The 14,068-nt window shown below is 47.9% G+C and overlaps 1 protein-coding gene across 2 annotated transcripts in view; it reads left to right on the top strand.

The window, feature by feature from the left end:
* KIF5B (kinesin family member 5B) overlaps window positions 1-14,068 on the top strand; it is a 721,610-nt gene that overhangs the window by 591,377 nt on the left and 116,165 nt on the right. For both annotated transcript variants that reach the window (XM_085631849.1, XM_085631850.1), the window contains exons 22-23: window positions 7,961-8,032; window positions 8,390-8,494. In XM_085631849.1, coding sequence (XP_085487975.1) covers window positions 7,961-8,032; window positions 8,390-8,494 — 177 coding nt within the window. The remainder of the gene's footprint in view (window positions 1-7,960; window positions 8,033-8,389; window positions 8,495-14,068) is intronic.

Raw genomic sequence — 14,068 nt, 5'->3', positions numbered from 1 at the left:
GCTTCGTCGCCACGCCTGGTTGAGATCTACCGGGTTCGACTCGCGGGCCACGGCCAAGTCCTTCGGTCTTTCCACGAAAAGCCCAGCCACTCCTGGGTTTCGTTCCTTTCGTGGCCACGGAAGGGGGGCCCAGGCACCTTCTTTTAGCAATCCTGTGCAGAACCAGCCTCAGCGCGGCCACGGACGCAGCTTTCCGCAGGGGTGGGTCTGGGAATAAGCGTGGGGGGTCAGTCCACCTCCGCCTGCTACTTCTGCCTCTAAACCTTCCTAATCCATGCTTTGTGGGGCACCCCACGCCAGTGGGTGGCAGGGTTCGTCATTATCTCTCCCACTGGCACGCTATCCCATCGGACAAGTGGGTGTTGCAGATCATCCGCAAGGGTTACACCCTTCCCTTTCAGTCCACCCCTCCAGCCATGCCGCCTCAGTTCCACCGCATGTCGGGGGAACACTTGACACTTCTCCGGCAGGAAGTCACGGCCCTCTTGGCCAAGGGGGCTGTTGAGTGTGTTCCTGGGCCAGAAGTAGGGAGTGGTTATTATTCCTACTACTTTCTGGTCCCCAAGAAGGACAAGGTGGCTTGCGCCCCATCTTGGACCTCAGGAATGTCAATCGCTTCCTTCAGAAGGAGAAGTTCAAGATGTTGACCCTGGCTCAGGTCTTGGCTGCCCTGGAGACTGGATGGTAGCGTTGAACTTGCAGGACACATATTTTCACATCCCAGTCCTGCTGGCACCACCGGCGTTACCTGTGGTTCACGGTGGGCCAGGAGCATTTTCAGTTTGCCGTGCTCCCCTTCGGGCTTACCAGCGCCCCTCGGGTGTTCACGAAGGTGATGACTGTGGTCGCAGCCCATCTGCGCAGGTCCGGGGTGTCAGTCTTCCCCCTACATCGATGACTGGTTGTTGAAGGCAGGCTCGCACCAGGCAGTCGTCACCCACCTTCAGACTACGGCTGACCTCCTGCATTTGCTGGGGTTCTCCATAAAGGTGCCGAAGTCGCTCCTGAGTCCCTCTCAGAAACTCCCCTTCATCGGAGCGGTTCTGGATTCAACGCTTTTTCGGGTTTATCCTCCCGAGCAGCGAGTCTGGGATATTCAGGATTTCAGCCTCTATCCCGGGTTTCAGTCAGGATGACCCTCCGGCTCCTTGGCCTGATGGCGTCCTGCATCCTACTGGTGCAACATGCCAGGTGGCATATGCGGGCTGAAGTTCCAGTGGGCACAGCATCAGGGCAACCTGTCCGATCATGTCCAGATCTCGGAGGGCACTGCACGTCAGTTGCAGTGATGGCTTGCGAATCGTGATTGGGTCAATGGCAGATCCCTCTCCCTTCCACAACCGGAGCACACAGTGGTGACGGATGCCTCCCTCCTGGGATGGGGTGGCCACTTGGGAGAGGTGGAGATCAGAGGCCTCTGGTCTCCGGCAGAGTCCCGGCTCCATATCAATCTTTAGGAGATCCGGGCGATTCGTCATGCACTGAAGGCATTCTTTCCCTCTGTCCGGGGAAGTGTAGTGCAGGTGTTCACGGACAACACCACCACCATGTGGTATTGCAACAAGCAGGGCGGGATGGGGTCGTGGACCCTATGTCGGGAGGCTCTGTGCCTCTGGTCTTGGCTGGAACGTCATTACTTTGGTGGTTCAACACCTGGCAGGTTCTCTGAACGCCAGGGTGGACGAAATCAGCCGCTGGTGCTTGATTGATCATGAATGGCGTCTGCACTCGGATGTGGCGCAAGGTTTCTTTCTGCAGTGGGGAGAGCCTTGGTTAGATCTATTCGCCACCGGAGAGAATGCGCAATGTCATCAGTTCTACGTGTTGGAATTTCCAAGGCGGCTCTCGCTTTCCGACACTTTTCGTCGCGAGTGGAGTTGCGGTCTGTTGTACGCCTTTCTGCCTATACCACTTCTGCCCAGAGTGCTGAAGAAGATTTGGCGCGATCGGGCCCAAGTCATTCTTGTGGCTCCGGATTGGGCACGAAGATACTGGTATCCCGAGCTACTCAGCATGGCGATCGATCCCCCCGATCCGACTGCCTCTTCGGGAGGATCTTCTGTCGAGGCAGCAGGAGGAGACGGTTCTCCACCCGAACCTATATAGCCTACACGCGTGGAGATTGAGCAGCGACAGTTGACAGCTTTCGATCTTCCTCCCGAAGTCTGTGATGTCATTTTGGCAGCCAGGCGTCCCTCCACTAAAACGGTATACGCCTGCAGGTGGAACAAGTTTGTGGCATGGTGCACAGCTAAGGCTGTGCATCCCCTTTCTGTCCCGTCTTCCAAAGTCCTTCTGTTCCTTCTTTCTTTGGCCCAGCAGAGCTCTGCTCTGGGCACTATCAAAGGTTATCTTTTGGCCATCTCCGCCCTTCTCTGGCTTCTAGATCAGCCTTCTCTTTTTAAGTCCCCGGCTGTTAGCCACTTCCTAAAAGGCATTACGCATATGTTTCCTCCCGTGCCGTTCATAATGCCTCAATGGGACTTAAACCGTGTCTTGATATATCTGATGTGCTCTCCCTTCGAGCCCCTTCATACCTGTCCTTTGCATCTTCTCGCTCTCAAGACGGCTTTCCTGGTAGCTATCACCTCTCCCAGAAGAGTGAGTGAGCTCCAGGCTCTTTCTTCTAAACCTTCTTTCCTTTCTGTTCATCCGGACAAGGTGGTTTTAAGGGCTTATCCTTCTTTCTTCCACATCGGGCAGACCATTACTTTGCCCACCTTCTTTCCGTCTCCGCATCCTTCCAAAGAGGAGGAGAGGCTCCACCGTCTGGACCCGAACCGTGCGCTCTCGTTATACCTGCAGCTCACATGGCAGTTCCGGGTGGATGACCAGCTCTTTGTTGGCTATATGGGCGCAAAAAAAGTTGGGCTGTGCACAAACGGGTCGTTCTCTGCATCAAAGCCTGTTACTCGCTGGCTAAGAACGAGCCTCCTGTGGGGCTGCGTGCCCATTCTACCAGGGTGACAGCAGCCACTACTGCCTTGGGACGCGGCGTCCCCTTGCAGGACATTAGTCAGGCAGCTACGTGGGCCTCGCTGCACGCGTTTACCAAGCATTACTGCCTTGACAGTCCGGTCCGGAGAGATGGCTTCTTTGGCCGTTCTGTTCTCCATGACTTTCTGGTGTAATCTATTCGCAGACCCACCACCGGGGTTGGTATTGCTGGGGTATCTATTCTAAGGTAAGGAGTCTATCACTAACGTGTCTCTTTCAGATGCCCAAGTTACTACTTGTGTAACGATATATCTGTAAGAGACATTAGTTAGTGATAGATTCCTTACCGCCCCACCCATCCTCCCCGTTCTGCGAACTGATTTCTAGGGTTAACGTCATCCCTTTCAGGGCCCTAGTTTCTTAGCACAGTGGTCAGTTTCTTGCATGGCTCTGCGTTCCTGGCGCGGAAAGTCGTGTACAGAACTGACGTCAGCGCGCATGGGTGGGCGCCTAAGTCGTCTCCGTGACGTGATCTCGGCTTTTACGACTGCAGCGACCGGCGGGGAAGCCGCACGATGCCACCTACTGGCGCGCAGCGGTACTGCTTGCAAAACTTTCCGGATCCAGTCTGACGCCTGGGGATATTCTAAGGTAAGGAATCTATCACTAATGTCTCTTACAGATATATCGTTACACAAGTAGTGCCTTACAAAAACATGCCAAAGAACCAGTTCCCCTTCATCACCAAAACACAGGGGTTTACTCCCTGTAGTTCCTCATTCTAAAGAAGGACGGAACTCTGAGGCCCATCTTGGACCTCCGCCATTAAACCTCTACATGCAATCAGACCATTTCCACTTGGTGACTCTTCAACAGGTCCTCCCGCTACTCAAACATGGCGACTTCCTTGCCACATTATATCTCAAGGATACCTACTTCCACATTCCCATTCACCCTGCTCACAGGAAAGATCTTCGGTTTGTGGTGGACGGACAATGTTACCAGTTCAAGGTTCTCCCATTCGAGTCACCACAGCACCCAGATTCTTTACAAAATGTCTGGCAGTGATGGCAGCCCACCTAAGAAGACAACAAATTCATGTCTTCCCATATTTGGACGACTGGCTCATAAAAGCCAAGTCACATACCCAGTGTGTAAATCACACACACGCCACAATCCAACTTCTTCACGATTTAGGGTTTACCATAAACCTCGCAAAGTCGCAACTTCAACCATCCCACATCCAACAATATCTGGGTGCCACAATAAACACCTCAAAGAGCTTTGCATATCCCAGTCCAGCCAGGATAGCAAGCATGCAAGCCCTTATAACCAGATTCCAGCCTCAACACTCACTCCCAGCTCGAGTGTTCATGCAACTCATAGGGTTGATGGCCTCTTGTATATTCATAGTACCTCATGCAAGACTCCATATGCGCCCCTTACAAGGATGCCTGGCATGTCAGTGGAACCAAGCTCCAGGTCAACTAACAGATCTGGTGTTGGTGGACGGCCGCACACATCGCTCTCTGCAGTGGTGGAACACCCAAAACCTTTCCAAAGGGCGACCGTTCATAGAGCTGGTTCCACAGATTGTGCTAACAGCAGACTCATCGCTCACCGGCTGGGGAGCTCATCTACTTCATCACACCATACAAGGCACATGGACACCTCAGCAAAGGCTACTCCACATCAATTATTTGGAGTTACTAGCAATCTTTCTGGCATTAAAATCATTCCAGAAGCAGATATCGGGCAAAACTGTCTTAGTCCTCACGGACAATATGACAGCCATGTACTATTTACAAAAACAGGGGGGGGGACACACTCTCTCCAGCTCTCTCAACTAGCACAGAGCATACGGAGATGGGCCATTCCTCAAAACATATTCCTCTTAGCCCAACATCTCCCAGGAATTCAAAATCACATGGCAGATCTGTTAAGTCGGCAGACACAACAGATTCACGAGTGGGAACTTCATCCACAAGTTCTTCAACCGTTTTTCCAAATGTGGGGGCAGCCAGAGATAGATCTCTTCGCCACACATTACAACACAAAATGCCCAAGCTTCGCCGCCAGATATCCACACCCATTGTCCAAAGGCAATGCGATATGGGTGAATGGGTCAGGCAGATTTGCATATGCTTTTCCACCTCTCCCACTCATTCCATTAGTGGTGTGCACGCTGCAACAACAGTTGCTAACACTGATCCTAGTTGCTCCAACATGGGCCAGAGAACCCTGGTACACAACATTGCTGGTACTATCAGTAGTCCCGCACCAATATCTACGCCTCTCCCCACAGCTCCTAACACAGAACCATGGAGAGATCAGACACCCAGATCCAGCACATCTCAACCTGGCGATCTGGCTCCTGAAGTCCTAGAGTTTGGTTATCTCAATCTTCCACATGATTGCATGAACGTCAGGAAAGAAGCTAGGTGGCCCACCACTAGGGCCTGCTATGCAGCCAAATGGAAAAGATTTGTTATATACTGTAACAATAACAACATCAATCCTCTAGATGCCTCCACTCAGCACATCATATGTTACCTATTGTATCTTCAAAGATGTAATCTAGCATACACATCAATTAGATTACATCTCGCGGCTATTGCGCCTTACCTACAAAATAGACAACATCTGTCACTGTTCAGGGTGCCTGCCATTAAAGCATTCATGGAAGGCCTCAAAAGAATAATTCCTCCCAGGGTACCTCCCTCCCCAGTGTGGTATTTAAACATCGTCCTCACAAGATTAATGGGTCCTCCATTCAAACCTCTACATAAATGCGAGCTTCAATTTCTGACATGGCAAGCCGCTTCCCTTGTAGCCATTACATCTCTTAGAAGAGTCAGTGAGCTACAGGCACTAACTATTCAAGAACCATTTTTACAACCCTACCATAACAAAGTGGTTCTTAGGACAAATCCCAAATTCCTTCCTAAAGTTATTTCTCCCTTCCATCTAAACCAATCTGTTTAGTTGCCAGTGTTCTTCTCGCAACCACAAACAGTAGCAGAAAGAGCTCTCCATACCCTAGACGTAAAAAGAGCACTCCTTTACTATATTGACACAACCTTTTCGCAAAACAATACAACTTTTTGTATCTTTCTCACCACCACATAAAGGCAATCCCATATCAAAATCTGGCATTGCAAGGTGGATTGTCAAATGTATACAAATTTGCTATCACAAAGCAAAACGTACACTGTCTATTCCCCCCAAGCCCACTCTACTCGAAAGATAGGGGCTTCAATGGCATTTTTAGGGAACATTCCGTTAGATGACATCTGCAAAGCAGCTACATGGTCTACACTGCACACATTCACAAAACACTATTGTGTAGATGTGCAGGTAAAACAACAAGCTAGTGTGGGCCAAGCTGTACTCAAAACGCTATTTCAAACTACTGCAACAGATATTGGTGGTCGCCGCTAAGGAGGAGTACTGCTATGCAATCTATGCACAGTGTGTGATGTGCAGCTCATATGCCTCGAACGGAAAATGCCACTTACCAGTATGCATCTGTTCTTGGCATGTAGAGCTGCAGATCCACACATGCCCCCCCCCCCCCCCCCCCGGCACCTTTATCTGTTCCAGTATTATCTTATCTAGATACTACATACACGGACATCTATTTCTGACAAAACTCCATAATTTCCCTTATTGGCTCAAAAACAATCTAACGATGGAGTCGATGCCAATGCGCACTATTGTCCAAAGGAGGAGCCACCTATCTTGTGACTTCCAAAGACTTTCCAAGACAACCACGAAAGTGCAAACATCCGTGCCCAACACCAGATGGCGATCTATGCAGTGTGTGGATCTGCAGCTCTACATGCCAAGAACAGATGCATACTGGTAAGTAGCATTTTCCTTATGGAATTTGTTAAAGGTTTCAGGAGGTTGGGCTGCTAATAGTTTTAGATTGTTACGGATAAAAATGAAGTAATTGTGTTACATGATGTCCCCAAAGAGAGACAGCACCATTCTTAATATCAGTCCAAGGCATCCTTCATCTCTTGAAACACTTAATTTATACCCTTGATTTATACACACACTGTATCCAACTATCTGTAGCGTGCCCACTCATGTTTTTCTGGAGGAGCTGAGGCCCTTTTTACCCTTCGTGCTACCTTGCCTTCCTCATGGAACCTGAATCTGCTATACAATAAGGTGATGCTATACCCATTTTAACTAATTTATAGCTGTTTGTGTAGGCATATTACCTTAAAGGTTGCTTTTTTGAACTTCACAAGTCTAGATGAATTATGGAAAACTCTGAGAAGAGTGGCCTTCTGAGTCTCTCGACATTTTCAACTCTGGTTAGGGCCTTATAAATAGGAGGATAAACTGCATCTACTGCAATGTAAAATGCATGTTATCACAGCTGCGTTATGCTTGCTACCAATGATTACCAGCTTGACAGTGAGGAATAATTTACATATAAAACTGAGAAAGATGTGAATGATAGCGAACTTGTGAGTTATATCGTTCACCTTTGATCTGTCTAGCCTTCCAAAGTTGTTGAACTACCGGAACATTCAATCCAGAAGATAGTGCATAGTTTAGGCTTGTGAGTCCATGAAATATGTCAAACCTATAGAATGGCCATTAAGGGGGAGATATATATAATATATTCGAAACGCGTCAGGGTGGACACTTGTCTGTTTCACTAATAGGTGTTATTTGAAATAAATAAAAATTGCGAAACATCCTTGATCGTGTGAAGGCGTTTGTGTGTGGTCCGTACCTGCAAGGAACCCCCTCGTTGCAGTAGGTGATGGGCCAGGACTGAGATAGATATATATATATATATATATATATATATATATATACACACGCTTTTCGTCTACAGTTGAGTAAAAGTAATGAGGGCTATGCATGTACCTGAAGCTGATGATTTGCTTGTTCCCAACGTATTGTTCCCTTTGAATCCGCTTTTACCTGTACTATTTATGGAATGGGTTAAAGTTATTATAAAGATCATTTATAATATGCAGATCATTTTTATTTTTAGGCAAAAGAACTTCAGACGCTGCACAACCTTAGGAAGCTTTTTGTTCAAGACTTGGCTACAAGAGTGAAAAAGGTACTCCATGGTTCACAAAACTAAAATGTAAACCACATTTCTATAACCATGCATTACGTAAACTATAGTAGGCTTGTTTACATTTGAAGAAATCTTTGTAGATTGTCTATCTTGATTGAATACATTTGATTAAATGGCTTGCTAATGCGATATGCTTCTAACTACTCACTTGTCAATAAAGAAGATTGTTTCATGCTACTTTGGGCCGAGATTTTTCTGCCCGGGAGCATCATGTATGATTCCCACCAGGAGCATTTGGCACCTGAATTACTAGTCGTTAAAAGAGGTGCTTTAGATTGTAAAAACCTACACTGTCAGTTGGTTGTGACAAAAAAGAAGTTTGGTTATGCTTTGCAGAGTGCAGAGATGGATTCGGACGACACCGGAGGCAGTGCTGCACAGAAACAGAAAATTTCCTTTCTGGAGAATAACCTTGAACAACTCACAAAAGTCCACAAACAGGTAGCTATCCAACTGCTAATCTTCCACCTAATTTCATGTTATCTGGTGTTTATTAGAGTTGCAGTGTGCACCTTAGATTTGTCTGTATCTCCTGTTTTGTAAAGTGAACTTGGTTACACAAGGTATGCAAATGCACAATTACAACTTGAAGCATATAACAAGTTACTCACTTTGACTTTTGTAATCACAAACTGTAATACGTTTTGTAGTACTGCACTCACAAAACTAAGAGACAACTCTATGTTCACAGATTGTTTTCAATATAAAAAGAAATATTGTTTAGTTTAGTTAGGACATCTGTGTTGCACAGAAATTGAAGGATACAATATTAGCAATCAGTATGTTAATTTATATGATTTGTACAGGGCTCAAAAACTCCTAACAATTTTGCTAGACCTGCAGGTCTAGTAACTTGAATAATCTACTCAACCTAACTTTAATGTACTGACCCGTGAACTGGTCTCAATGTGATTGTCACACAGTTCACTTTAAAAAATTGTCTAACTTCAGTCATAGAAAGAAAAGTAAATGTAGGAAGTCAAACTGACTTTTGACCTCTGTCTCTGAAAACCGAGCAAATGTGAGAAGATAACAAGATTTAAAGGCAACTTTATAGCTCAGTCACTTTGTGAGCAAGCAGAACACCTGTTGTCAGCTTGCCAGAAAGGGCGAGTAGGCCCTAAAAACAGCCTGTCCTGTGAGTGGATTTTATGAGCCCTGTTGTAGAGTGCAGCAAATACCCAGAAGTGACGTGTTGGCGATTAGGAGCTAGCAGAGAGCATAGAAACATTGCATTATTGGAAAAAACTTGTTCTAACACATTGAAACTTTCGTATATTCACATGCTTGAATCATTCCCTGTCATCATTCTGGGAATCCCTGGTAACTTTAAAATAGCAGTAAACAGTGTTAAAATGACCTTGGGTATCATCAACAGTTTAGTAGCACATCCACCTCATTTGAAACAACCTGAACATCAGTCAATGAGGTACAAGTGCTGAGCTCTACTACTTCACCCTAGAGGCCACCATAGCTCATATTTCTATTCCACATTGTGAGTGAGGAAGTCCTTCAGAAGAGCTCTACTCCATCATGTGTTTGACATTATAATGGACTCTCTTGAATCTTTATTTTGTCCTTCCTGAATTTCTGACAGTCCTATCTGCAGCTTTCCACAAACTGTGTTGTTTGTGATTTCTGAGATTTTCACCTTGGGACTAGCCCAGGGGGACCACAGTCACCAACTGCTACTTTGGCTGAGAAAGAAAAAAGACCTTCACAAGTCCCGCTCAGACAGCAGTCAAAAGAAGATCTACACTGATGATTCTCATGATCAATGCATGTATTGCCCTTATCCCACTCAGTGTCTCTCTGTGACATACATGAATACTTTACAGGAAAGGAAAATAATTCCCCCTTCCGAAGGGAATATCCCCCTCCTCTTGGAATGATTGTGTGAAGGTGCCCCATCGATCACGTCCATGAAGGCAGTGCACAAAATAAAGTATATTGAACTTCCTCAGATGGAATTTACTTCAAAAGCACCCTCAACCACCTCCTTGAAGTATCAGATGAAGCCTTACTTTGAAAAGCAATTCAAAAAAGGATGCATAACATCGACCCACTAATTGTGTGAAAATCCAACTATTCTGATAGTCAGCCGGACTTACCACACAAGTTGTCAACAGCCTCAGCTCTACCATCAACGGGAAATTCCCCATCGATGATGACCAACCTGTCAGCTGATAACTCGCAGTTCTCAAGAAGCTTCCATCGATGGCAACAATGCATCCACCACTGATGAGTGATTCCCCGACGATGATGATCCAGTCAATCATGATATTGGATATTTGTTGACGACCCCTTCAATGACCGGAATTACATTGCAGCCTATAACTTTCCCGCAACCGCTTTTGGAGATTTGTGCACACCCTCCATTGCAGGTACTGGATTCGGAAGTGGAGGTTGATGCGAGCGACCAGGATCAAGTGTTGGACACAGCCTATGGGTCCATTCAATTAGATGAAGTACAGAACGATGATTATGGGCATAATGGAGAGAGAGAGAGAGAGAGAGGACTACATTCTCTCTATGCCTGATTTGCCTCCAGATGTCATCTCCCATTTTCACACTTTGTTGGGAAGAGCAACTGAAAACTGTTATCTCCCCATGACATCTGTGGAACAGCCATGTTTTCTATGTGATTTTAAAGAGGCAACCTTGCAAAATTACTAAATCCATCCCGATTCTGGTTATTGTTTCGTCGGAAAGTCTCAAGATGAGACGCCGATAACAGTTCAGGCAGTCGTGCTCTGGCTGGTGAAGAAATATTGAGCGATATATGGGCAGCAATGCTTGACTGCCACTTCCAAACCGGACTGCCATCTTGGCAGCAACAAAAAATCTGGTTACTCTGCTGTCTGCATCTATAAACACGGATGGTTGATGCAGTGACAACTTGGTGTGCAAGCGCAGCTTGATGGCTGCAGCATCCTTCAAGCAGTGACTGCGCTGGCATTCTGGATGATATGATCGGAAGATGTGGCATGACATTTTTGCCCCATATCAATCTCATTCTCATTACAGAGGACTGAAGAGACGAAGCTAAGATCATTGTTCGAGAAGGTGCAAAAGCATTGGCCGGCACTATAGAGGCAGCAATGAATGATCCAACATCATCTTCTGTCAGCTTCTAGGTGCAGCAGCCCTATACAGTTTGCTTCCTTCCATTCAGAGCTCCAGGCAAAAGTTTTAGACTTCCCTTTTGATGACAAAACTTTGTTTGGGAACCCATGGATGGCACCCTGCAAAATATCAAGATGGTCAGAGATACGGCATGTTTCCTAGGAGTTTGTTACGGTATGTATAACACTTTTGCTCTTCCTTTCGTAGCTCGAGGAGATCACAAGCCTATAGAGGTGGTTTCTTCGAATATGGAGACCAAGGAAGACCATATTACTCTCCAATCTGGGTATGATCAGTGCTACTCGTCAAACTGAGACAAGTACCAAGGCTACGGCAAAACGCTAGCATGAAAAAGGGGAGCATCCCAACCATGCTCCCTGGATAATCAGAAGATAAAAGCAAGCTTGACTTTCAACAGCTTTTCAACCACATTATGTAAGGTCAAGGTAAGAATCTTGCTTCTCATGGTTAAATCCAACTGCATATTTCTCACTATTAGAATACACCTTCAATGCCATACTTGATCCAGAAAGCTTTCTTAACAGTGCTTCTGCATCCCAGTAGGTGATGCTTTGTGGCTTCACAGTGACTCCGTTCTGCCCCTGAAGTCACAAAGTGGAACTGAATAGAACAGTCACCCCTCCGCACTGACATCGGCTCCTTAATTTCCAAGCCTTTAAACCCAGATCCGGGACTCCACTCTCCCATTTCTTGTCAGATTGACAAGTTTCTTTTCCTCAATGAAATTGTGAAGCAGTGTACTAGGGAACAGTGTCTGCTTCCAAAACTCCAGGATTTAAACCTTTTCACGACTGTGGAAAACAAATGTCAGTGACAGACCCGCGCCAAGCTTGTCTTTGGTGTTTTGGCTCGGGACACAAATCCAAGAGGAATGTGCTCTCATGAACCTAAAGGCGATCCTGGATCGAGAAGCGAAGCTGTGCGTTTCTGAACAGTAGAAAAAAACACGCAAGGCCTTCCCAGAGTCGAGAATGTAAACTTGTTCCCGGTCTTGATGCCACTCCGGAGGTAGATCTCCTTCGCGGTCAAGATCTTGAGATTAGTCCAAATCTAAATCCAAGCAGACACACAAGAAGGCCAAGTGGGATAATATTCCCCCACATTGTTGCAATAGCATATACATGGACCTACAAGAGGCCAGTGGGCCCGATACTACCCCTGATATTGGGTTTTCTGGCCTGGACACCTCCGTTTGCTTGAGACAAGCAATCGGCACTAGTGTGGTACTCCGTGTCCATGCATAAATGAGGTTTATGGGCTTCTGTGGAGATGTCCAGTCAACTCTTATGGATAAGCCTTTCGACAGATGTTGCTTATCTAAAAGAAACAAGTTAGTGATAGATTCCTTACCTTAGAAGTACCCCCAGGCGTCCGACTGGATCCGGAACATTTTCGTCAGCAGTACCCCTTGGCGTCGGAAGGTGGCATCGTGCCGCTCCGTGTCCGTCGTTGGCATCGTGGTCGCCGAGATGACGTATCGGCAGCTACTTAGATGCTGCCCTCGCGCGCTGACGTCAGTTCTTTCTTTTTCTGTGCCAGCAAGCGCAGATCCGGAGAGAGTGGTACCCCCAGTCACTTTTTAACTGAGTTTTTTTTTTAGGCTTGTTGTCTCTATTTTTTGAGTCGATCGACTCCTGGTGCAGTAGGGATGCCCTGCTTCAAGACCTGCGGGGACGGTCATCGCATGATGTCGGTGACAGACCCGCACCGCATGTGTCTTTACTGCCTAGAGCGCGACCACGACCCCGAGTCGTGCTCCGACTGCCGGGCCATGGCGCCGAAGACTTTGCAGGGAGCGGTCCCGAAAGTTGCTTAAAGTCCGGCAGTCTGCTCCGTGCCACTTAATGTCCCAGTCCCGTGGGAGGACGAGGGATCGGTCGCGGAGCCGCCACCATCGTTCATCGGGATCAAAGTCTTCGCACTCGGGGTCAGGGAAGACGAAGCATTCAAAGAAGTCGAAGAAGCGCCATCGCTCTCAGATTTCCCGTCGCGCAACGCAGCTGAGGGTGAGGGTGGTGTCTCCCCCGTGGCTCGGGAAGAGCCTATGCAGTCGATGCCGGCCTACTCGCCCTTTCCGGGTCCGTTGGTGAGACCGGCCCAGCTGCAGGAATTTCTGTCAGCCATGGCTCGCCTCTTTGGTCCGTCGGGCCCTGCCGGTGTGCCTTCGGGCCCCGCAGGCTTGATTGGGGGTTCTAACCATTTACTGCCGACGGCTCCGGCATCGCTGTTAGCTCCAGCCCCGGCACCGCTGGACCCCCATGGATCCGCGCCTGGATCTCTGTCGACGCCAGTTGACCTTGTGACACCTTCACCGACGTCGACCACACCGGCGCCACCTCTGACGTCGCCTGACTCACCGGAGGACGTCGCCCCCGGTTTTAGCCCTGATGTGGATACGGCGCCGGACCGCCGATGGGGGATTTCTACCCCCTATGTCCGTCCTCCTTATTTTCGGCCTGTTTATCAGCCTTCGAAGCAATGGGATTACTGGGAGGGGCCTGAGGACCTTCTCACAGCACAATGTGAGTTTGACCCGGACTGGGCAGAGGAGTTGGGGGATGCCTGTGGTCTTGATACCTCTCCTGACCTTGGCATGCTGTCTCTTCCTACCGTGGCTACAGAGGAGGGTGCAAGTTACGCAGTGGTGTTGCGTAGGGTGGCCGAGGCCCTCCACCTCAAGCTCCCTACAGTGGCCGTCAGGAATAACCTCCTGACAGAAGTGCTTCAGCCGGCAGCTACCTCTTCGAAGCCACTGCTGGCTTTTAACAATGCACATTCGGACGTTCTTTAGGGGACTTGGTTCAGGCCCAACACAGGGGCTCCTGTGGATAGGAACATGGTCCGACGCCATTGCCTGGCCCCGAGCGA

Source organism: Triturus cristatus, chromosome 10, assembly GCF_964204655.1.
Source record: "Triturus cristatus chromosome 10, aTriCri1.1, whole genome shotgun sequence".
Lineage (NCBI taxonomy): Eukaryota > Metazoa > Chordata > Amphibia > Caudata > Salamandridae > Triturus > Triturus cristatus.
This window is presented reverse-complemented; position numbering and strand designations above follow the sequence as displayed.